General features: G+C 37.0%; 1 protein-coding gene across 2 annotated transcripts in view; it reads right to left on the bottom strand.

Moving 5' to 3' along the window:
- The window catches only part of LOC141405268 (uncharacterized), a 335,745-nt gene that overhangs the window by 9,697 nt on the left and 299,199 nt on the right, over window positions 1-26,849 (bottom strand). For both annotated transcript variants that reach the window (XM_073989384.1, XM_073989385.1), the window contains exons 4-6: window positions 25,600-25,784; window positions 5,949-6,171; window positions 5,030-5,122 (exon numbers count right to left, since the gene is read on the bottom strand). In XM_073989384.1, coding sequence (XP_073845485.1) covers window positions 5,030-5,122; window positions 5,949-6,171; window positions 25,600-25,784 — 501 coding nt within the window. The remainder of the gene's footprint in view (window positions 1-5,029; window positions 5,123-5,948; window positions 6,172-25,599; window positions 25,785-26,849) is intronic.

Here is a 26,849-nt window from a genome sequence, read left to right as displayed (position 1 = left end):
TGCTGTTGGTGTTGTTGGAAACAACCATCAGACAAACCACAATAATTTCTCCATAGACTTTTGTTTGGCATTCATTCTCCCATGTTGTTGTCATATTATTTATGGTTTATGCTGCTCATTCCAGAGCAATAGCCAAATGAATGTATATATGCAGAATAGCAGTGGTAGTAGCAATAGCAATAACATTCCAACGATTCACAGCAGACAGTTTAAGTTTTATGGTTTGCACGACGAATAAAACTAAGCACCCAACAACAGCCACCACCACCCACCCACCCATTCATTCGGCTATCAATATTCGTGGTGATAATTTATGAAATGAATCTTAAAAAAATTAAGAGGAAGGAAGCTGTGCAAAAGTTATAAACGACTTTTAAGTTTATGTTGGAAAAAAAAAACATAATTGGGAATAAAGTTTTGCTTTCACTGCTAATTAAAGGGCCAGTGGTGAACTTTCTCCTGGAGAGCATATTCTATAGGAAATTTAAATTATTATATGTATGTGATTTAAAATACTTCTTGATATTCTTCTATAGAAGCACCCTTTCTTTCAGAAAGGGTATATAGAAGAACCCTTTCTTTTAGAAAGGGTCTATAGAAGAACCCTTTCTTTTAGAAAGGGTCTATAGAAGAACCCTTTCTTTTAGAAAGGGTCTATAGAAGAACCCTTTCTTTTAGAAAGGGTCTATAGAAGAACCCTCTCTTTTAGAAAGGGTCTATAGAAGAACCCTTTCTTTTAGAAAGGGTCTATAGAAGAACCCTTTCTTTTAGAAAGGGTCTATAGAAGAACCCTTTCTTTTAGAAAGGGTCTATAGAAGAACCCTTTCTTTTAGAAAGGGTATATAGAAGCACCCTTTCTTTTAGGAAGGGTATATAGAAGCACACTTTCTTCTAGAAAGGGTCTATAGAAGCACCCTTTCTTTTAGAAAGGGTCTATAGAAGCACCCTTTCATTTAGGAAGGGTCTATAGAAGCACCCTTTCTTTCAGAAATGGCCTATAGAAGCACCTTTTCTTTCAGAAATGGCCTATAGAAGCACCTTTTCTTTCGGAAATGGTCTATAGAAGCACCCTTTCTTTCAGAATGGGTCTATAGAAGCACCCTTTCTATCAGAAAAGGTCTATAGAAGCACCCTTTCTAACAGAAAGGGTCTATAGAAGCACCCTTTCTATCAGAAGGGGTCTATAGAAGCACCCTTTCTATCAGAAAGGGTCTATAGAAGCACCCTTTCCTTTAGGAAGGGTCTTTAGAAGCACCCCTTCTTTTAGGAAGGGTCTTTAGAAGCACCCCTTCTTTTAGGAAGGGTCTTTAAAAGCACCCCTTCTTTTAGGAACTGTCTTTAGAAGCATCCCTTCTTTTAGGAAGGGTCTTTAGAAGCACCCCTTCTTTTAGGAAGGGCCTTTAGAAGCACCCTTTCTTTCAGAAAGGGTCTATAGAAGCACCCTTTCTTTTAGAAAGAGTCTTTAGAAGCACCCTTTCTTTTAGGGAGAGTCTTAAGAAGCACCCTTGCTATCAGAAAGGGTCTATAGAAGCAACCTTCCTATCAGAAAGGGTCTATAGAAGCACCCTTTCTTTTAGGAAATGTTTTTAGAAGCACCCTTTCTATGAGAAAGGGTCTATAGAAGCACCCTTTCTATGAGAAAGGGTCTATAGAAGCACCCTTTCTATGAGAAAGGGTCTATAGAAGCACCCTTTCTTTTAGGAAGAGTCTTTAGAAGCTCCCTTCCTATCAGAACGGGTCTATAGAAGCACCCTTTCTTTTAGGAAGAGTCTTTAGAAGCTCTCTTCCTATCAGAACGGGTCTATAGAAGCACCCTTTCTTTTAGGAAGAGTCTTTAGAAGCACCCTTCCTATCTGAAAGGATCTATAGAAGCACCCTTTCTTTTAGGAAGAGTCTTTAGAAGCACCCTTCCTATCAGAAAGGGTCTATAGAAGCACCATTTCTTTTAGGAAGAGTCTTCAGAAGCACCCTTTGTTTAGGAAGGGTCTTTAGAAGCACCCTTTCTTTTAGGAAGGGTCTTTAGAAGCACCCTTTCTTTTAGGAAGGGTCTTTAGAAGCACCCTTTCTTTTAGGAAGGGTCTTTAGAAGCACCCTTTCTTTTAGGAAGGGTCTACAGACGCACCCTTTCTTTTAGGAAGGGTCTACAGACGCACCCTTTCTTTTAGGAAGGGTCTACAGACGCACCCTTTCTTTTAGGAAGGGTCTACAGACGCACCCTTTTTTAGGAAGGGTCTACAGACGCACCCTTTCTTTTAGGAAGGGTCTACAGACGCACCCTTTCTTTTAGGAAGGGTCTAAAGACGCACCCTTTCTTTTAGGAAGGGTCTACAGACGCACCCTTTCTTTTAGGAAGGGTCTACAGACGCACCCTTTCTTTTAGGAAGGGTCTACAGACGCACCCTTTCTTTTAGGAAGGGTCTACAGACGCACCCTTTCTTTTAGGAAGGGTCTACAGACGCACCCTTTCTTTTAGGAAGGGTCTACAGACGCACCCTTTCTTTTAGGAAGGGTCTACAGACGCACCCTTTCTTTTAGGAAGGGTCTACAGACGCACCCTTTCTTTTAGGAAGGGTCTACAGACGCACCCTTTCTTTTAGGAAGGGTCTATAGAAGCACCCTTTCTTTTAGGAAGGGACTATAGAAGCACCCTTTCGTTTAGGAAGGGTCTATAAAAGCACCCTTTCTTTTAGGAAGGGTCTATAGAAGCACCCTTTATTTTAGGAAGGGTCTATAGAAGCACCCTTTCGTTCAGAAAGGGTCTATAGAAGCACCTGATCTTTCAGAAAAGGTCTATAGAAGCACGCTTTCTTTCAGGAAGGGTATATAGAAGCACCCTTTCTTTCAAGAAGTGTCTATAGAAGCACCCTTTTTTTCAGAAAGGGCCTACAGAAGCACGATTTCTTTCAAAAGTCGTCTATAGAAGCACCCTTTCTTTCAGAAGTCATCTATAGAAGCAACCTTTCTTTTAGAAAGGCTCTATAGAAGCACCACTTCTTTCAGAAAGAGTCTATTGAAGCCCCCTTTCTTTCAGAAAGGGTCTATAGAAGCACCCTTTTTCAGAAAGGGTGTATAGAAGCACCCTTTTGTCAGAAAGGGTGTATAGAAGCACCCTTTTTCAGAAAGGGTGTACAGAAGCTCCTTTTTTCAGAAAGGGTGTAAAGAAACACCCTTTTTTACAGAAAGGGTGTATAGAAGCGCCCCTTCTTTCAAAAAGAGTCTATAGAAGCACCCTTTCTATCAAAAAGAGTCTATAGAAGCACCCTTTCTATCAAAAAGAGTCTATAGAAGCACCCTTTCTATCAAAAAGAGTCTATAGAAGCACCCTTTCTATCAAAAAGAGTCTGTAGAAGCACCCTTTCTCTCAGAAAGGGTATATAGAATCACCCCTTCCTTCAGAAAGAGTCTGTAGAAGTACCCCTTCTTTCAGAAAGAGTCTGTAGAAGTACCCCTTCTTTCAGAAAGAGCCTGTAGAAGTACCCTTTCTTTCAGAGAGGGTCTATAGAAGCACCCCTTCTTTCAGAAAGAGTCTATAGAAGCCCCCTTCTTTCAGAAAGGGTCTATAGAAGCCCCCTTCTTTCAGAAAGAGTCTGTAGAAGCACCCTTTCTTTCGGAAAGGGTCTATAGAAGCACCCTTTCTTTTAGGAACGGTCTATAGAAGCACCCTTTCTTTTAGGAAGGGTCTAGAGAAGCACCCTTTCTTTAGGAAGGGTCCAGAGAAGCACCCTTTCTTTTAGGAAGGGTCTATAGAAGCACCCTTTCTTTTAGGAAGGGTCTAGAGAAGCACCCTTTCTTTTAGGAGTGGTCTAGAGAAGCACCCTTTCTTTTAGGAAGGGTCTAGAGAAGCACCCTTTCTTTCAGAAAGGGTCTATAGAAGCACCCATTCTTTCAGAAAGGGTCTATAGAAGCACTCTTTCTTCCAGAAAGTGTCTACAGAAGCACTCTTTCTTTCAGAAAGGGTCTATAGAAGCACCCATTCTTTCAGAAAGGGTCTATAGAAGCACTCTTTCTTCCAGAAAGTGTCTACAGAAGCACTCTTTCTTTCAGAAAGGGTCAATACCCTTTCACCCTTTCTTTCGGAAAGGGTCTATAGAAGCACCCTTTCTTTCGGAAAGAGTCTATAGAAGTTCCCTTTCTTTCGGAAAGGGTCTATAGAAGCACCCTTTCTTTCGGAAAGGGTCTATAGAAGCACCCTTTCTTTTAAGAAGGGTCTATAGAAGCACCCTTTCTTTCGGAAAGGGTCTATAGAAGCACCCTTTTTTCGGAAAGGGTCTATAGAAGCACCCTTTTTTCGGAAAGGGTCTATAGAAGCACCCTTTTTTCGGAAAGGGTCTATAGAAGCACCCTTTCTTTCGGAAAGGGTCTATAGAAGCACCCTTTCTTTAGGAAAGGGTCTATAGAAGCACCCTTTCTTTCAGAATGGGTCTATAAGAGCACCTTTTCTGCCAGAAATGTTCTGTAGAAGCAACCATTCTTTCAGAAAAGACCTTTCTCTTAGAAAGTGTCTATAGAAGCACTCTTTTCCAGAAGGGCTCTATGGAAGCACTCTTTCTTTCAGAAATTATCTATAGAAGCACCCATTCTTTCAGAAAGGGCCTATAGAAGCACTCCTTATTTCAGAATGGGACTATAGAGGCACCATTTCGTCATTACGTCACCCACACTGTGGAGTCTAAACTCATAAATTTCCTCAAATTTCCCCTCTACTATAATTGCATAACATGCAAAAGTCTTTATTATGTCAAAATAAAATGTGTCATTATTCTCAAACCCTAAACATACACAAAAATTGATGGATTGCGCTCTTAATGACCCTGGCAAATTTTGTAAAGCCGCCCTTACTTAAGCCACCCCTCCGCCCTCTTTCCTCAAAAAACAAATAACAATTGCTCTAAATTACATTGTTTGTTTTACATCAGCAATTTTAAACTGACCACATACAAGCTATTTGGAAAGTACTTTGTCGTCGTCATTGTTGTCGTCCGTGGTCGGGATATTTTATTACAAACATTTAAAATGAATTTATTCTTACCTTAGCAAACTTCCGGCATGTGAACGATAAGTGGGAGGCGGTGAGCTGCCACGAACAACGCCATTTTGGCGATCTCTATCCAAGAGTAGTAGTCTAGGATAAAACAAAAGAATAAAGAATGTATGCAAGTAAGTAAATTGGTAACAACAATAAAAAACAACCAACAAAAAATCGCAAGAACACACAAAAACAATTTGTGTAAATTAATAGCAATTTTTTTCAAAGTTTTGTAGAGGGATTTTGAAAACGACAACAAGAACAAGAACAACAGCAACAGCAAATAACCACAAAGACACTGAACGTCTAAAGGAAACTCTATAATAAATGGCACAAGGACATGCAATCATTAACAATAGCTGCAGAAATTTCCTTCGTCCATTGCCAAAAACAAATGACCGACAATGAGAATGAAGGAGCCACAGAAAAATCGTTTCGATTAAATTGGTTTTAACAATAGAGTGTCGTAGAGTAGACGTAACGGTCGAAGGAACGGTAACAATTCCTTTGCAACAAACAATAGGTTGTCCTCGTCTGCTGCTGTTGTAAGCTTTTGGTTGGTCAAATGACATGCAATCCACTTTTGGTAAAAAGAGCACTCCCTACTGGACTTGCTATCAAATTTTGTAGAATAGACTAGACCATTTTTCTCTGTATATATGTGTGTGTTAGTAAATGTATTGAAATCCTTTTTAAACCACATTATGTGGTTAGCCACATTTTATGGTCTAAAAAGTCCTTTTCTACTTTGTAGTTATATCATTTGCTGCTGCTGTTGTTGTTATTGTTGTTGCTGCTGCCACTGCTATTATGTTATGTTTCAAAGAGTTTGAGTTTAATGTCATTAAGCCATGTTGTGGGAAAGAGTACGGAAAGGGGAGAGTGTGTAGAGAACAAAACAATTTTTGACTTCCATACCAACCTTAAACGATATTCTTGCATGCTGGCCTGATACGAAGGAGGAGGTGGTCTATGTTGAAATTCTGGATAGAGTAGACCTTGTGGTGCACCACCTCCACGACTGCATGGTCTTCGGCCACATCTGCCTAAATCGACACTGGAACCCAAACCAAGGCAAGGCGGTCCACCAGGAGCAGTCATACGCCATGCAGCACCACTAACTGTCACCAGGACAACACCGACTCCTGTAAGTATACAAAAGAAATACGTAGTGTGTTAAAATGGTCATCTCATCACAAGCTTAAATGATTGTAGGCTAAAGGTGTTTTGTAAGCTTAATTGTAAATTTGTTTGGGTAATTGAAAGAAAGGAGAACATTTGGGATGTTTTTTATACCCTCAACGGTATGTTCACATAGGATATATACACTTTGTCACGATCAGAAATGTGCCACAATGATTGTCGGGCCACATATATTGAGATCAAATCGATTCCAAAATAATTTAGTGTCGATCTAGCCATACCGGTTCTTCCGGCTGTCTCTCGAAGGGAATAACCGATTTCCAAACTTTGAACATCGTAGTATTTCTTTCAAATTTACATGAAACAGTCCTCAGGCGAAGGTGAGGATTTTTTTCTATACTATAACTGTCGTCAGGGGAAGCTGAATAACAGTCCTCAGTGCGGAGCCTGAAAATAGTCGCAGTTGGGAAAAGTTTTTGTACCCTAAAAAGGGTGTTTACACTTTGATACGATTAAAAATATACCTCATCGAAAAAATTCTAAGTTAAATCAAATACGAACATGGACTTCAAATATCCGTTTTTTCGGGTACCTCTCGAGAGGATCAATGGTCCAAATCATTAGATCAAGTACAAAGATGGACCATATCTGTACGCTCCTTCGGGCCAAACAAAAGTTCAAGATTTTCGTTTTTGTGCAGTTTAAAGGCTCCTCGAGGAAAGCTATGAAATTTTTACCACTTTGGGGTTTTGTTTATCGCGACAACATTTTTTTCGCGGACAAGTCTATATTTCATGACATAATGGCCCGAATATTTTGGCCAACAAAAATGGTGGTGGGCACTCCAATATAGTCTATATAGAACAACTACTTCGACTATCTCCGCTACAAAATTGTGGGTTCTGATTACACCAATATATATATTTTTTTCGTGGACAAGTCTATAATTCCTCACACAATGGCCTGAAAGCTCTTAGAAATCCCACTGTGACCAACTAATAATAACTATAAAATGGAGCGACTGGCATTGATCCAACCTGTGTATATCATACTATATCTCTCAAACTTAAATCAAGTTCGATGATGGTCTATTTCGGACAACCACTTCGAGTATCTTCCCCACAAAAGTTCAAAGTGCAGTTTAAGGAGTCTTTGTGGATTGCTTAAAAATTTGTACCAAAGGTGTTCTGTTTAAAGCGACATAATGACCTCCGGTCATAATGACCCGAATGTTCTAAAAAACCTACGGTGACCAACTTAAATGGGTGGTAGGCACTCTTAGCACTTAGATCAAGTTCCAAGGTGGATTATTTCATACCATTCCTTTGCCATTAAATCCAGATTAAGACCTCTTCTCGGATCGATTTGATATTTTAATAGCGGGTAGTCCTTGTTATCATGACCACAGCAATATAATTTGTTTTAGAGGAAGCCAATATTTTCCGAGATATGGATCAGAAATGTCCAGAAATATTTAGGGCCCATGTGTGTGGTTAATAGAAGTCATGAGGTGACAATCTGTCGCAGTTCTCGGGGCTTTACAGGCCTGTAAATCCCGTTTAAGGCATCTTCTCCGATCGAATTGATATTTTTAAATTGCTGGTAGGCCTCGTGATTTAATTAATTTAATTTTTACCAAGGGAAGGCAATATTTCCCAAGACATAGAACTTGAAATATCAGAATATTTAAGACCCGTTTATACACCACCCTTACAAAGTGCATCTGTACTTGGACTATACATGTGAGTGGTTTACGGGAGTAATGAGGAGACAACCATTCGCAGTTCTCAGGGGTTTTCTGCCCGGCAAATACAGTAGTAGCACCGCTTCTGCAGTCAATGAGACCATTAACTTAATTTTAAAGTTTTCCATATTCCGCTCCTAGAAGGAAAGTACAAGAAATTGCAATCAGTTGGAACCTGGGTCCAATCATCTTCGTTAGCAATTACTTAAATACCCTCGAGAGCCCAGAGATGTCTCTCCTCCTTGGGGAAAATCCCGGTTTACCTAAACGGTGTTTGGATTGGTTTCTAAACTCCACGAAATATAATCGTCCTTCCTGTTTACCAAAACGGGGTTTGGACTGGTTTCTGTACTCCACGAAAGACCATCGTCCACTCATATCGTTACTGACTCAATATTTCAAATTGGGTCGAAGGGTAGATCCTTCGACATCTTGGGACAACGTAATAGGCTCCTCATAGGCGTGTATTTTCCAAAGACTTCTAGGACGATCCTATTGTCTTTATAGGCGTAGTTTTTTTCAAACATTTTTAGGAGAACCTTATGGTCTTCGTAGGCGTGGATCTTTCAAAGATTTTAGGAGAACTCTATGGTCCTCATAAGTTTGAAGTTTTGAAACATTTTTAGGACAACCCTACAGACTTCCAATGCGATTTTCAAAAAAAAAAAAAAACAAAAAAATTAGATGGTCTCCAAGAACTTGTATTTTTCAAAGATTTTAAGAGAACGCTATGGTCTTCATAGATGTGAATTTTTCACAGATTTTTCGGATAGTCCAATGGTCTTCATAGGCGGAGATTTTTCAAAGATTTTCGGAGAACCCTATGGTCTTCATAGGCGTGGATTTTTTAAAGATTTTTAGGAGAACCCCTATGGTCATCATAGGCGTGGAATTTTTAAAGATTTTTAGGAGAACCCCTATGGTCATCATAGGCGTGGATTTTTTAAAGATTTTTAGGAGAAACCCTATGGTCATCATAGGCGTGGAATTTTTAAAGATTTTTAGGAGAAACCCTATGGTCATCATAGACGTAGAATTTTTAAAGAGTTTTAGGAGAAGCCCTATGGTCTTCATAGGCATGGATTTTTTAAAGATTTTTAGGAGAACCCCTATGGTCATCATAGGAGAACCCCTTGGTCTTCATAGGTGTAGATTTCCTAAAGATTTTTAGGAGAACCCTAATGGTCTTCAAAGGCGCCAATTTTTTAAAGATTTTTAGGAGAACCACTAGGTTTTCATACGTGTGGATTTTTTAAAATGTTTAGGAGAACCCCTATGGTTTTTTAGGAGAAACCCTATGGTCATCATAGGCGTGAATTTTTTAAGGTTTTTAGGAGAAACCCTATGGTCATCATAGGCGTAGAATTTTTAAAGATTTTTAGGAGAAACCCTATGGTCATCATAGGCTTGGAATTTTTAAAGATTTTTAGGAGAAACCCTATGGTCATCATAGGCGTGGAATTTTTAAAGATTTTTAGGAGAAACCCTATGGTCATCATATACGTAGAATTTTTAAAGATTTTTAGGAGAACCACTAGGTTTTCATAGATGTGGATTTCCTAAAGATTTTTAGGAGAACCACTAGGTTTTCATAGGTGTGGATTTCCTAAAGATTTTTAGAAGAACCCTAATGGTCTTCATAGGCGCGGATTTTTTAAAGATTTTTAGAAGAACCACTAGGTTTTCATAGGTGTGGATTTTTTAAAGATTTTTAGGAGAACCCCTATGGTCTTCGTAGGCGTGGATTTTTCAAAGCTTTTAGGTGAACCCTATGTTCTTCATAGACGTGTATTTTTCAAAGCTTTTAGAAGAACCCTGGATTCTTCATAGGCGTGAATTTTTCAAAGCTTTAAGAAGAACCCTGGATTCTTCGTAGGCGTGAATTTTTCAAAGCTTTTAGAAGAACCCTGGATTCTTCATAGGCGTGAATTTTTCAAAGCTTTAAGAAGAACCCTGGATTCTTCGGATTAGATTTCCTAAAGATTTTTAGGAGAACCCTAATGGTCTTCAAAGGCGCCAATTTTTTAAAGATTTTTAGGAGAACCACTAGGTTTTCATACGTGTGGATTTTTTAAAATGTTTAGGAGAACCCCTATGGTCTTTGTAGGCGTGACTTTTTAAAGATTTTTAGGAGAACCCCTATGGTTTTTTAGGAGAAACCCTATGGTCATCATAGGCGTGAATTTTTTAAGGTTTTTAGGAGAAACCCTATGGTCATCATAGGCGTGGAATTTTTAAAGATTTTTAGGAGAAACCCTATGGTCATCATAGGCTTGGAATTTTTAAAGATTTTTAGGAGAAACCCTATGGTCATCATAGGCGTGGAATTTTAAAAGATTTTTAGGAGAAACCCTATGGTCATCATAGACGTAGAATTTTTAAAGATTTTTAGGAGAACCACTAGGTTTTCATAGATGTGGATTTCCTAAAGATTTTTAGGAGAACCACTAGGTTTTCATAGGTTTGGATTTCCTAAAGATTTTTAGAAGAACCCTAATGGTCTTCATAGGCGCGGATTTTTTAAAGATTTTTAGGAGAACCACTAGGTTTTCATAGGTGTGGATTTTTTAAAGATTTTTAGGAGAACCCCCATGGTCTTCGTAGGCGTGAATTTTTCAAAGCTTTTAGGAGAACCCTATGTTTTTCAAAGGCGTGGATTTTTCAAAGCATTTAGGAGAACCCTATGTTTTTCAAAGGCGTGGATTTTTCAAAGTTATTATTTTCAAAAATATTTGCCTATATTTGCCTTAAGGGCACTATCATCTAGTGGAGGAGAGGGTGATATCTACTGGATAGGAATAGCCTCTATAATTTCGGCCCTACTGCCCGTATCAGGATTAGTAATGTCAATTCGTTTTTCTGGAGCCATTTTGGAGTCGAAGTCCCTCTCCTCATCGGGCATCATTGCTTTTCTCATGTTTACTTGCACCTCAAATGACGGTGCTCACCGACTAACCTGTTGACTTCCCACATCAATTTCTGATTTTCGTTCAACTGACTTAGGTTCGTACTAGTATCGTTTAGCTCATAATGTTTATTCGACCTGTAGAAATATTGAGTGCAGCTACTGATTTCGTAATTTCTCACTTCTCTCCAAACATCAGAAAAATTTTGATTTGTGAATTCTCTGAACCACTGTTCTCAGGTGACTCCATTGGATGCCACGGTGCCGCAATGGGGTTTCTCCCTTCTCCCCAAATATCAAAAAAATGTTGTAGTTTTCTGAAGCGTTGATTGGTGAATTATCAGAACCACCACCTTTTTTGGATGCGACCGCGGCTTGGATTCCCAAGCCTTTTTTATGGCAAACATTTTTAACGGTGGCAAAAATACCCCAGAGAGTCAATCTATGCACGTCCGTCCGTCTGTCTGTGGTAATTACTCCAGTATCCACAAAAATAACGGTAGGACGCTGACATTATAGAAAAATGATTCTTTTGATTGCATGCAGGTTCGAAGATGGGGTATATCGGTCCACATTTTGGTATAGACCCATATAACGGTACTGCACGATTTTAGGTATTTTGGTATAATTTAGCATTTAGGGTTCTTAGAGGAAAAAAAACCTATCGACCTATTGTAGTGTTTCGACGTATTTAGACACATTTTCAAACCAAATTGGTTATCTCGGGTTCCTAGAGGTCAAAAAACGTATCTACTAAAAATCATGAACATATGTTAATTTTTAGTATATCCCCCATCCCATATAACAGTACCACCCGATTTGAAGTATTTTTACGTTTTTAGCCAATTTGTCAGATCGAAAAGTTGTGGACATAGGCCCACGTAGTGGTATTGCCCCCACGTATCGGTACCGCCTAATTCCAGGTATTTTCAAATTAATAGCTTGCCTGAAATAGCTAAAATTATGTATTTGGGGTTCGCAATGGTTATAAACTTCTACATCTAATGTTGAGGGTATTTGTATTTTCGTAACAGAAAGAAAACTGATTATTCCGTATTAGTTCCAAATATTTTTAATATTTGGAGGGTATAAAAAGTTCGGCCTGGCCGAACTTAACTTTGTAACGGTTGCACGATGTTAGGCCAAGCTTGTTTTTTGTTTAACGACTTCTCCCCACCATTTGCATTTAAAAAATAATAATTTATATTCCACTCTCAAATAAATCTTATTTAACGACAAATACAATATTTCTTACATTGTAAACATTCAAGTTCAAAACAAAATAATTTGTTATCTCTCGCTTAATGATATATGCATTTGTTAGATAATAAATTTTAATATCCTTCACATGAGATTGACAAAATTTAAGACATTATATATTATGGCTTACAAAATTTCAATACCACATTTGAACCCTTGAAAGTACTTGCACACACACACAACGACAAATATTTTCTGTTGACAAAGCATACATTCCATATTTTATAACCCCCCATAACCTTTGCTATCCCTTGACATTTTTGCAAAAGCAAAAAAAATGTGGCACATAAAAGTCAAAACCAGCAAACGGAAGTTTGCAATTTTCCTTTCTAAACAATTTCCTGTTAGTTTTTGGGATAAACTCTACAGAAAAAATGACAACAACAAAAAAACTACACACTAAGAAATTCTTAACCACAACAAAGAAAAAGAAAAATTCCCTATGCATAGAGGGAACGAGCATATGCAACGTAGGATTTGTGTCATGAACTCCTGTCAGCTAGCCAGGTGATGGTGATGACAAAAATACGAAAGGGCGAAAAAAATATGAAACCACTTGCCTGAAACTCAATACATTATATTTTTCCCATAACCCTAACATTCAGTCTGTTTTTATTCATTCATCTTTGGCTAACATGGAGTTCAAAGTCATTTTTAAATGTTGTCATGTTCACTGTTGTTGTAGCTGCTGCTGATGTTTGCTCATAAAAAGTGACTACTGAAAAAAACAAACGAAATGTTTGAAAAAACATAAGACAAGGGCCAACTTAATGGACTGTACAAAATTTGTTGGTAATCGTTTGTAAAGGTAGGCAAGGGCGTTTGTTGTGTACTGGTGTTTTTTTTTCTTCTTTAGATTATATACATACATATGTATGCACTTGCAAATTTTCAATGTTAAAGAGGAAATACTGCAAAACATATTTGAATTTTATATGGAAGTTAGTTCGATGAGTTAGACTCTGGTAATGTTTAGAACATTTTAATAAGGGCAATATTTTGGCCTAAATGTCAATTTGTTGTAATTACAATCAATATACGGATATAATTTTACCACAATTTTTAGCCCTCGCTTAGAAGCCATAATTGGTAACGTTTACACATTTTTTAGGAAACGAAATTCAGAATTATTCTGAGTTCAGATAAAAACAATTGCCCACGAACATTGTCGAGTCCAAGCAACGAACCTAAAGAGTGCGACAGTTGATAGTTCCGCAATTTTGCTTGCGGAAATTCACAGTTTGTCGATGAGAGGAGGTCTTCAGAGGAGAAGGTTTCACCTCTCCCTATCTTTACAATAAAATTTCCATAATGTTAATAGGGACGTGTAAAGATGTTTATATCGATAAGGAAAGATTTAGACGAAGTCAAAAATACCAGAGTAATTACGCATCGTTGAAAATGCGAAGATTTATGCCAATATTTTTCCACCTATGACCTTTGGGGAAGAACTGAATCCTTGTGGAAGGGTTTATTGTTGTTTGTCTTTCTTTTGTCTGTTCCTTTTCTCAAAATACTTATTATGAAGCCAGCGTGCAACGTATTTTGTACATAAAACCAAAAGACTTCGGACGAAAAATAAGCTCTTCCCTTCTCTTATAAACGCATGTTTATCAAGTTCATATGTAAATTTCTATAACTCTATGTTCATATGTAGCTACATAAAGTTGTTTTTGTTTCTCGTTGACATAATCTGTTTATGGGCGACATGAAAAATGTCGTGTGAATATTTTTTGTGCATTCGCTTAATTTGTTTGACAATTGTTGGATTCTTTAGCATGCAAATTATTTTTTGCAATGATGTTTTCTGGCAATTTGACAGGTTAATTTACCAGTTCATTGTTGTGGCTAAAAAAACCGAATCCTACAAAAAATTGTAAAAATCGGATAGGAATTTCGTATAGCTCCGATAGACCGATTTTGGGGCCTATATAGCTATACCGAAGTATTATTTGTTAGTGCTGCCGGCCAGCAACTTGAGAACCTTGTTACTACTTTTGATTTGTCTCAAAAAGCTGCGGTTTACGCGAACAATTTAAACATCCTGTCGAACGTTACATCTAACCACTTGGGGTAGTTAATGGCCGGAATCAGGACACTTTCGAATATGTTCAGGTGGTGCCTCATTTCAGCCAGAGCCTTATTTCAGCCGTCATCGACGATAGGACCCGGCGCCAAGATCGTACAATAACTAGCTCTATGCTGTCTGGAGGGTGTGGAATTGTAGTAAAGTAGAGGTTAAACAGTTCTGGAGATATCACCCCGCCTTTGGTAAACTCAATGCCTTACCCCACGGGTCTTGGACTCCTATTTCTAAATTCAATGGCCTTCAATCACAAGACCTGATATTCAGACCTCGGCTGATTAGACGTTACAAATGGAAAACTGTTTCTCATCATGGGGAAAAGTAGTGTCTCTAGAATCTTTGCTACTGACGATAAGAGGGAGATCGGCCTGTACGATTAAGCTCTGCTGGCATATTCGCCTGGATTCAGAAGCAGCACTAGCCTGCCAACTTTCCAGGCTACTGGTGAAATATGCGTGGCTAACGATAGATACTCAATCCCGGGTTCAACCAGTTACTTAAGCATTGTCATTGAAATTCCGTGCGGGACCAACGCATTGGACAATTTTTCGCATTTCGGATGACGTCTGCAACATTGCCCATCGTAAATTGTGGTGGGAGAATGTGAGGAAATAGGAACCTCTCTGAAGAGATGATTGGTAAATTCTCTAAACCCTTGCCAAACAGCTTTTTCATGGTTCAGAAAAAGGTCTTGGGTTTAGAGTTCGATTGACGAATCTCATCACGCTCCTTTGCTAGCCCCATTGCCTTTGCTGGGTATTTTAGTTTGATATCGGATACTCGACCAGGCATGTAGGGAGCCGCTTCAGCTTTTATTACATCCCAGAAAAGTCTCTCAGCTAACCGAGAATCTGAGGAAATGGGCACCTCTCTGAAGAGGTGATTGGTGAATTCTCTGAAAGCTTTTCATGGTTCAGAAAAGTACGGAAAGAGGTTATGTTAGACGATGACCGGAAGATAGTCTGAACGAAGGGAAATAACAGGTTGCCATGACGCGTCTGGCGTGCTGTGTTAAATCACCTATAATTCTCGTAGGATCGTCTTCGTCCATCGTGCAAAAAGTGGAGCTTTCAATTTGCTCTGCCAGCGCTGTACCCCTCTGGTCCATGCCTAAGACCGAATGCCAAAGCTCATGATGGACATTGAACGATCAGGCAGGTTTTGCTCTCTAAAGGCGAACTAATGTCGGGCATTATGGGTAAACAAATTCCATTTTCGAAATGGCAAAGTACAGCTAATTCGGATGGACAATGTTCCAATCTTGGATGTTAAACCAAATTTGGAAGAAATATTAGCCTAACACAGTTTGGACCAAATCGAGTGTTATTATACCCTCCAGCCGGACAAACTGACCAGTCTATCTAAATGGACGGATTTTACTTTTCCTTTTTATAACCTCCACCATAGTATGGAGGGTATATGAAGTTTGGTTTTCTGTTTGTAACACATCGAACTAATCATTTGCGAACATATAAAGTATATATATTCTTGATCAGGATAAAATGCTTAGACGATCTAGCCATGTCTGTCTGTCCGTCTGTTGTAATCTCTCTAGCGTTCGCAATAATTGAGCTAGAGCGCTACATTTTTGCACCCGAGTGTCTTTTTCCATAGGCAAGTTCGAAGATGGGCTATATCGGACCACTTTTTGCTATAGCCCCCATATAGCGGTACCTCCCGATTTTCGGTATTTTTGGGATTTTAGCTAAATTTTTTGACCGAACTGACTGTTGAGGTTGAGGTTCCTAGTGGTCACAAAACATCTCCACCAAAAATTGTCAACATTGGCCAATGTTTTGGTATAGCCCCCATATAGCGGTACCTCCCGATTTTCGGTATTTTTGGGATTTTAGCTAAATTTTTTGACCGAACTGCCTGTAATTTGGCAGTTAAGGTTCCTAAGGGTCACAAAATATCTCCACAAACAATTGTTAGGTCCAGGTTTTGGTATAGCCCCCATATAGCGGTACCTCCCGATTTTCGGTATTTTGAGGATTTGAGCAAAAATTTTAAACCGAACTGCCTGTAATTTGACAGTTGATGTTCCCAGTAGTCACAAAATATCTCCACCAGAAATAGTTAACATTGGTCCATGTTTTGGTATAGCCCCCATATAGCGGAACCTCCCTATTTTCGGTATTTTTGGGATTTTAGCTACCGCACTGCCTGTAATTTGGCAGTTAAGGTTCCTAGTGGTCACAAAATATCTCCACCAACAATTCTCAAAATAGGTCCATGTTTTGGTATATCCACCATATAGCGGTAAATCCCGATTTTCGATATTTTGAGGATTTGAGCAAAAATTTTACACCGGACTGCCTGTAATTTGACAGTTGAGGTTCGTAGTGGTCACAAAACGTCTCCACCAAAAACTGTGAACAGAGGTCCATTCTGAACCACTGATGGCCGTAGGTTTTTTTTACAGCTTTAGGGTAATTTTCTCAGGAAGTATGTACTTTCAATACGAAACGGGACCTGCTCTTAAATTTGACTTGTGCAAAAAAAGTTGGAATTTTGTGTGGAAGGAATATGTAGAAAGAAATTGTTTACTCCCTTTGACACCATTTTGGAAAAAAAAAAACTTATTGGTAGAGGTACCCCAGGAAATAGACCGACAAAATTCTACGAGGTGCAAAGTTTGGACTAAATCGTTTGGTATGCTCGAGAGTTATTGTGCATCCCAAACAAACAGATAGAGCAGTACAAAACGTCCAAATATATGTATTTCGTTCGACTTACTACAAAACTTCTATTATAGTTTTTTTTTTTTTTGATTCAAAACAAGAAATGGAGCAAATATTATTCAAAAAACAAGGTTTAGTAGTAAATAGAAAACAAGTAGAAAAGTATCAGTCGGCTTTGCCGACAGAGATATACCCTCAGCCTATGTGAAATGGAACTTTCATTTACGGACAGATCGAATGTATTTTGGATCTTTTCAGAATTTTGTGGCACTTTTTGGACATTTGAACTTGCCGGCAAAAATGTGGATTAGGATTAAAGATCAAAAGTTTTGCGGAGGAGGGAATGGACCGACATAGTGCATTACGGAAGTGGATCTTATTTTGAGAGTCATATCTTTTCGATAGATATCGCGCCCACTAGTCATTTCAGTGGGTTATCGTACATCTGTTGGACCAGTATGCCAGGAAGCATGGGCTTGTCCACGGAAAACATAATATCGATGTACATCATCGGTATAAATGTCCAAAGGATCTCCGAACATACCATAAACTGCACTTGGACACAAATGCTGAACTTTTGTGAGGGAGGTATCCTAAGGAGAGGACCGATATGGGCCATTTTAGAAGTTAAACTAAGTTTGGACAAAATATGACGAAGGCCAAATTTTGGACCAAATCGGTTATTGTGCTCTCTAACTACAACATATGCTGCCATAGGGATTTTTTTTACAACTTTCGGGCTTTTTTCCCAAGAAGTATGGACTTGCCACTGAAAAAACTTTTACCGTTGTAATTGAGACAGCAATTGCAAAAACAGAAATCAAAGTTAGTCAAGAGCAGGTCTTAAAGTGAACATATCCGAAAATTTGTGTGGGTGGTGCCCGAAGGAATGGGCCATATAGTCCATATTCAAACCTGATCTATATCTGGTAGATATATTAGGATGCGTAAATTTTGGACCAAATCGGTGTCGTCCCTTCAAGAGTTATCGTGCGCACAATTTTTCCGAACATTTTTGAACTTTTGTGGTCGAGGTTCCTGAAGGGGTGAACCGATATGGCTTATCTTCGAACTGAAACTAAGTTTGGACAAAATATTGCGAAAGCCAAATTTTGGACCAAATCGGTTCATCCGTTCGAGAGTTATCTTGCGCACCAGCCAGCCAGACAGACAGACGGACATAGCTAAATCGACTCCAAATTGTCTGAAACACATTTCGTCCAAACATACTTGGGGTCTATAACCATTATTTCCATGAGGCACATTTTGCCCGTATGAAAGTGTATATACCCTCGTTAGCATAAATCCTGAGGGTATAAAGAGATTCTTACTTAGTGAAAGTCATCACCTGAAATATCCAAAGGTGTAATGCTCAACATAAGTCCTTGAGGGTTACGTCTTTGGGCATTTCAGATGGCATATTCCTACACATGGATGTATAAAGAACTCCAGATTAACTTTTCGAAAAACCTTTTACTTGGCAAAGTTGTCAATAAAAACAATTTCGCACCTAAATAAACCAATTTTAAAACATATCAGTCATATGTATATTTCAAACACTGTATCGCAAAAAGTTAAACACCAAATAGAGTTATAATTGGTCATTGCTGCTGATATTTTCATATTAACAAGGACTATGTATGCATAGTCCTTCGTTAGCAGCTACTTTATGTGAAATGTTTAAACCTGTAATTGTAAAAGCCACCAAAAACAGTTACAATACCAATATAAAACTTTAAATATGACAATATATGAAAGTAATTTTATGCGGACAACTATAACGAATATGTTAGCAAACAGAAACTCACATTATTACATGTAGATCCTTGGTAAATATACAATGTATGCATGTACATATGTGTATGTACTCTTATGTATATATTTACGGTATTTATGCATGGTGTAGATGGTTATTATGCATCATTTAGCTTGAGAATGACGGTCAGTTTAAGTGACATTGTGTGTTGTGTCAATATGTTAATATAAATGTATGCTTTACAAGTGTAAATAAGTTTACTACTATATTACCGGTTGAGGTAAACAGGCATACGCGTATACTTAATATGTAGGGATGTTGTTCTACAAGCGTTGATATCTGTCTGTTGTGTAACATATACATACATATGTGTGTGTTTGTGCATGAGGTTTTTTTTTGCCAAAAGCGTAATTAAGTGGGTACTTAATGGCTGGAAAAAACAACAACATGCAAAAAAGGTAAAAGTACTTTTTTTCTTGTTGTTGTTTCATTTTAATATTTATTACCGAACAACTTTTAGCACATTTTTGTATACGTGTGTGTGTGTGTGCTTTCACATTAACATATATAGACAAAGTTCCAGGCAATCACAACACAACATACACGCACACTCATTAAACAAAACAAACATGCAAACAATTATACTCGTAAAATGTTCCTCCAAGCTGACACGCAAAAAAAACCTTAACATGTTAACATAATTACAATTCAACGAACAAGAAGTCATCACAACCACAATGGAGCTGAAGAGACTGACAGAAAGAAAATAAAAAAAAAATTAAATAACATATAAATAGTTTAAGCATTATCAGGGAAAATTATATAATTTGCGTTCTGTACTAGATTATACATACATATGTATGTAGCGGATATTATACGGTTTCACTTTTTTAAAATTAATACTGGTAGAGCTTTATTTCCAACAGAATCAGCTGAACAACCTTATGGCCTCATCGAAATAATGGTTTTAGGACGAATTTCGTTCCAGAAAATTTGGAGAAGATTTAATTTTCCCTATTTACTTGAATACAGTTCTTGGTGGAGGCTATAAAAAGACTTGATCTATATTGCTAAAATTGTGTTAAAATGTTTAAAGCTATTATGGTAATAACAGGGATTTTTACAACATAAACAATCATCTTGTCATGTTCATCGTTATTATAAAGACAAAAGAATTATATTTTTGTAATAAAAACATTACAAAATTGTCGTGTAATTTAAGAGACCAAAATCAACAATTCAAACCAATATTAAATTGTATATTTTGTGTGTTTCAAATATCGGCCACATTAAATAATATGTGACAACATTGTCATATACACACATACATAGCTAAGTTTGTTTGCCATCATAAAGGCATTGATCTTTTATATTTTGTTCAAACCGTCCATTATTGGACTTTCTCTTTCAGTGATTGTTTGTTAACTAAGATTGAAATATGTATATAGGCTTTCAATGAATCATCGTCATCATCATCATTCATTGTTTGTTTTACTCTTTGAATATTTTCCAATATTTTTTGGAGAATTAAAGATTAACGAACTCTCATTTATGTTGATTCTTTTCAGTTGTTAAGCTTTATGTTTGATTGTGATTGTGATTCGTTAAGACGAAAGTCAATATCAAGCAGACGATTCTACAAATCACTTTCTTCTTAAATTGCCTTGCCATTTATAGTAATTTAACAGTTTTAATTGGCAAAAAGTGAAATGGTTCGCCTGAAGAAATAAAAAAATAAATATAAATGAAAACATAAATATAATAAGTAAAAACAAACATACGGCCATGTAGAGATTCTTATATCGACCCTCTTTTCAACCTAACTTAATCTAGAAAACATTAAGTTAGCCCGTGCCGAACTTTTTGTGCCCACCTTCATAAAATATTCTCATCTAAAATGGAATAAATAGTTTCCTGTTAGGTGCAATATTTGTTCGACCACGGATACCCCAAATGCCTAAATTATGTAAAAAATGTATCTAAAAATTTCTTCAATCTGTTGGTACCTTTAAACGGACGATATACCAAACAAGCAAGAACGTCATAAAGTTCGACCGGGCCGAACCTGTTATACCCTCTACCTATTGAAGTAAAATTAAATAAAATAGTTTCCTTTCGTTTATGAAGAAGACTAAATAGCAAATTTCAGCAATTTCGGTAAATCAATGTGTCTAACCTTCAAAATGTGGCAATTCGGGAGGTAACGCTCTATGCGGGCTATATCAAGACAAATTTCTGGCGAAAAGTTTTAGACTCAAAGAAGACTAAATACCAAATTTCCGATATTTCGTTAAGATAATGTGGCTAAAACCTAATATATACGGAAAGCCAAGTGGTACGCCACGGTGCGCCTTAACTAATTTTAAATGAAAGGTGCTTACACCTGGGAAGTTTTTGCGGATTCTGAAACTACAATGTTCATAGATGAGAAAAATCAAAAAAACGAAACAAATCGAAGGATGGATTTTCAAATAAATCGAGGTCAAAGTTCAAATTTTTAGGACTTTATTATGTTTTCACGATTTTGCTCGGAAACCACAATTTCTATCGAAATGGGATTAGAGCAAATGTTGTAGCAGTGAAAATTCTCTACAAGATTGGCCTTAATGTTATTTTCGTAGGTGGTACCATTTTTGAGATATAGAAGTTCAAATTGGGACAATGCACTGACTCTATTGTCTCCTTACAGAACAATGTCATGAAGGGAGCACCTTAACTTTACGTGAAAACCGCTTACACCTGGGAAGTTTTTGCGGATTCTGTGACAGCAATGTTCATAGACGGGAAAAATCCAAAGGCAAGTAAAAATCCCTGGAGGGATTTCGGAATAAATAGCGGTCAAAGTTCACATTTTTAGGTTTATTTTAGTTTTTCAGGATTTTTCTTGGAAACGGCAAGTCCTTTCGAAATAGGACAAAAAAAAAGTTGTAGATGATTTTTACTGCTACAACATTTACTTCAGTCCCTTTGCGAAAAGGTGTAAGCACCTTTCCTTTAAAATTATGTAAGGCGCACCGTGACGCTTCTATATGGGATATATGGACCTATGCTGATAATTCTTTTCTGGAATATTTTATAACCCAACGGCAGACTAAAATACAAATTTCAGTCACTTCGGTGGGATATTGACGTCACAACATTCAGAAATACGAAAACCGGGACGTACCGTTCTATGGGGGCTATATCGAAACGTTTCGAAAAGATTAAATACCAAAATTTCAGACATTTCGGTGGGTAGTTGTGGCCACAACCTTCAAAATACCGAAAATCGGGAGGTACAGTTCTATGGGGGCAATATGAAGGCGTCCACTATACCTACAAATTTCAGCTGGAAACTTGAGGCCACAATCTTCAAAACACCAAAAATTGGATGTACCGTTTTATGGGGGCTATAAGAAAACACGTGGACCTATACCGATAAAATTCTGGGGGAATGTTTTATACCATCAACAAAAACTAATTACCAAATTTCGGCTATTTCGGTTGAATATTAAAGTCACAACCTTCAAAATACCGGAAATCGGGAGGTACCGTTCTATTGGGGCAATACGAAGACATGGCCCTCTACCGACAAAATTCGGAGGGAAAGTTTTATACCCACAACGATGACTAAATGCCAATGTTTAGACATTTCGGTGTGATAATGAAGCTGAAAACTTCAAAATGACGAAATTCGGGTGGTACTGTTCTATAGGGGCAATACCAAACATCCTCGGAGTAATAGAAACTTCTATACCAAATTACAAAGCTCTATCTTTAAAATTTGCGAGCTGTATCTAGATTTCAACAGATGGACGGACGGACAGACGGACATGGTTATACCGACATAGAATTTTACCCTGATCAATAATATATATACTTTAAATGGTCTCCTAAGAATATTTCGATGTGTTACAAACGGAATGACAAATTAAATTATATCCTCCATATTATAGTTGAGGGTACAAAAATTTGAACTATTTTTGGTGGAGAAGGTTTGTGACCGCTGACAACTGCAAGTGTCAAATTACAGCTAGTTCGGGTAAAAATTGAAGCTAAAATCCTCAAAATACCGAAAATCGGTGGCTATACCAAAACATGGACCTATGTCGAAGACTTTTGGTGCAGAAGTTTCGAGACCACTGAGAACCTTAAATGTCAAATTACAGCTGTTTCTGTAAAAAAAAATTAGCTAAAATCCCCTAAAATACCTTAAATCGGGAGGTACCGTTATATGGGGGCTATACCAAACCGTGGATCATTCTTGGTAATTTTTAGTGGAGATGTTTTTTTGGTCATTGGGAACATAAAATGTCAAATTTCAGCGAATTATGTAAGAAAATGAAGCTAAAGTCCTCAAAATACCTGGAGGTGCGTTATATGGGGCCTATACGTAAATTTGGACCTATATATACCTATATCAGGAGGCTCAATTTTCACCGAATACATATGGTCTAGTGGAGTTCTTTGCTCAATAAGGTGATTTTCCTTCCATACAAATCGCCCGGCCTATTATACATACATACACGCATGCATACATACATGTATTCCTACTCGGAGGAAAAAAGGCCTCTAAATTATATGTCCCAAACATATTTTGCAGCAAACATACATATCAGTCTCAAATATAACTATGTTTGGGTCCTGCAAACAAATATATATTCTGGTGCAAACAAATTATATGTTTGTGCGCAAACAAATATTTGTGAACGCCTACCGAGAGCAATGAAAAAAACACATTGAAATGTATGCTCGCTTGCTCTCAGTAAGCGCTCACTGGCTATCTCTAACATATACCCACAAATTTATAAATGGTGGTGGTTTATTGAAAGGCATAGAAATACCAAACACAAAATCAAAAACAGATATATAGGTACATAAAAAATTCCAAAGAAATACATAACAGACTTAAATAAGAGAAAAACTGAATTAAATAAATTATAAAAAGTCACACTTTAAAAAAAAATTATATAGAAACATCGTTGAACGCTTCTCCTAAGTTGTGAAATAAAACTAATTTTCCTCAAATCTGAAATCATCAGCGGGAAATCGGCATGTGGAATCAAATGATTATATAATGTACTAAATAGGTACACCCATATTTCAAATATACACATATATGTAAAAGAAAAATATATTGATGTAATTACCAATATTAAATGCGGTTTCTTCCTTATCCAATAAAATATCTCCATTCACCTTTTTGATTCAATTATAAAATTTCAAATTATAAAATGTATTGGACATTAAATTTATTAAAAATCACAATTTCTTTAAGAAAACACTAAACAATGATTTGTTCACTCACTTTACCGCCTTTACTCAAGGATTGTATTTAGAAAACTTAAGAAAAAACAACATAATTAATACCATTTTTCCCCTCTTCGCTTGCTACATTGGTTAACAACAAAGCAAGAAACACGCGTTTTGGCCGCATACAGACCACCAAAGCTTCTGCGTCTCCTATTACACCATACACACAGCTCTTTATTATAAAACAGCATTCTGCAGCCGCGAGAGCCCTGTTGTTACTCTCTTTGACAAAAATGCTCTCCCACCCATGAAAAATATGGTGGTACCCAAACAAATGAAATTGAGATATGTTACAAAATGTTACAAACATACATATATTTGTTTGGACACAAATAAATTATGTTTGAATCCAAGCATATATTTGTTTGCAACCAGTGCAATATTTCTAACATATATTTTTCTGCGTGTAGTTCTATATTGAAATATGTATGTATATATATATATTTTTTTTTTGTAGATGAAGAAAAATTTTAAGTTTATGCAAAACAAATAATTCTCTTTTAATATCACAGCGCTTCTTTGCTAATTCTTTCAAACTATTAAAAAAAATGATTTGTAATAAAGACATTTTTGTAAACTTCCCACAATCACTTTAACCCTGATCCAATAATTAAAGTACATTGCAAATATGTCTCATCTTTCACACCTCTTTTTGTTGGAAATCATTAAAATCATATTTAGACAAAACATGCCAGACATAGTCGCCTCCCATGTCGTAAAACTACTACAGGCAGTTAAAATGACGAGACAAACTTTATGTTCATTATTAGCTGAGCAATAATTACAAAATAACAAACACACACAGTTGACCAAAACTTCCCACAAAAAAACACCAAAAAAATCTCAGTCAATGAGGTGACAAATGTCATTCGCAATTGCCCAATATTCATCACTGCCACCCGTCCGTATACGTACGTACTAACAACACTGTAAGCTTGCTTGCATTGCTACCATTTGCAGATGTTATTTAATTTAGGTCAGTATTTATGTTTTGTTTATTGTTGTTTTGGTTTAGATTTATGAATGTTTTGGTCAACAAAAAGTAACTAAAAATAAAAACAACGGTACTGACAATCAAAAACATGGCAAATAACCTGCACAATATAGTTAGATACACAAATTTCATGGCAAATTAAAAAAAGCCCAAGAAAAATGTTGCTTAAAGTAATTTAAGTGTGTAACACACAAGTAAGGCTGTGACAAAATTATGTGGAGAAAGATAGGGGGTTATTAAATGGGAATTAAATCTTTTTTTAACAATAACATCCAATAAAGTAATTCCAATAATGTGTTGTTTTTTTGCTATATAAGACATACTATATATGACATCTCAAAAGTTTTGGCAAACGTACTTCTAAATCAATACCCCTTTTTCACTGGCTTGATTGTAGCTTGAAGTAGCCTCCAATTGAGCAGTAAACACAAAATTAAATAAACATTAAACAGACTTGAACAATTGCCAAAATATAAACAATGAAACTAAACAAATTTTATTGTTGTCGTGTTTTGATGGCAACGCAATAGTGTCATCATTGTCATCACCATTGTCATAAATATGACAATGTAATGAATTAACTGTCATCCCTAATGATGCGCCACAATTTACACAATAAATAACATGGACACGCAATGGGACAAATATTATTGTTCGGAATAATGTGGGTGATGTAATTTTTGTAGTCTTTGCAAAACATCAAACTTACCAATCATTAGTAATGCCGCGGTGAAATGGGAACTTGGAGGTCCTGCCAAACCAGTGGCACCCAATGCAGCACCGCCTAAAGCACAAGCCACACCGCCTAAGGCGACAACAGCTATTAAGGCACGTAGCGGTGGACCGGCAAACCATTGACCGCAACAACCTTTTCCCGAACGTTCTGAGGGTGATCTGAAAAACAGAAACAAAATTAAAAAATATATAAAATAATTGTTTAAAATTCAAAATAAATAGATATACATATGTATATATACATAAATATATTGTTGGTTTTTATACCATCCACCATAATAATAATTGTAACACACTAAAATATTCATTCGGCTCCGTCAGTCAATATGCAACTCATTACAAAGTAATGTCCACAATAATAACTATTTATATTACTCCCTGCTAAGTTATGATGAGATATTGCGCTTACCATTTTAACGAATATGTTCGAACTTTTGTGGGGGAGGTACCGGAAGGTTCCACTCCACTATAATCACCCACGGTGCTCTTAAAGCAACTTTAAGTGGAAGGTGCTTACACCTGGGAAGTTTTTGCGGATTCTGAAACTACAATGTTCATAGATGGGAAAAATCAAAAAAAAAAAATCCCGGAGCGCTTTTTAAATAAATCGCGATTCAAGTCGGAATTTATAAGGGTTTTTTAAGTTTTCAGGATTTTGCTTGGAAACTGCCCGTCCTATCGAGATGGGACAAAAAAAATGTTGTAGCTATAGAAATTCTCTACAAGATTAACCTGATAATTACGTAGATTTTGCTGTTTTTAAGATATGGAAGTTCAAATTGGGACAATACACTTATCGTCTCATTATAAAACAGTGTCATGACTGCAATTTCCCAATTTAAACTTTTATGTCTCAAACATGTTACAACCTTAGAAAAAGACACGAGAGCCAATGGTGTAGAGAATTTTCACAGCTACAACATTTCCTTTAGTCTCATTGCGATAGAACTTGCGATTTCCAAGCAAAATCGTGAAAACCTAAAAAACTAAAAATGTGAACTTTGACCGCGATTTATTTAAAAATCACTATTGCGACTTTTTTCTTGTTTTTGGATTATTCTCACCTATGAACATTGCTGTTTCAAAATCCGCAAAAACTTCCCAGGTGTAAGCGGTTTTCACTTAAAGTTAGTTATGGGATACCGTACTTGACATTGTTTTATAAGGTAGCGATAAAGACAATGCATTGTCCCAATTTGAACTTCTATATTTCAATAAAGGTAA

This window comes from Musca autumnalis, unplaced genomic scaffold, assembly GCF_047663935.1.
Source record: "Musca autumnalis isolate F117 unplaced genomic scaffold, ASM4766393v1 scaffold_5, whole genome shotgun sequence".
NCBI classification, from domain to species: Eukaryota; Metazoa; Arthropoda; class Insecta; order Diptera; family Muscidae; genus Musca; species Musca autumnalis.
This window is presented reverse-complemented; position numbering and strand designations above follow the sequence as displayed.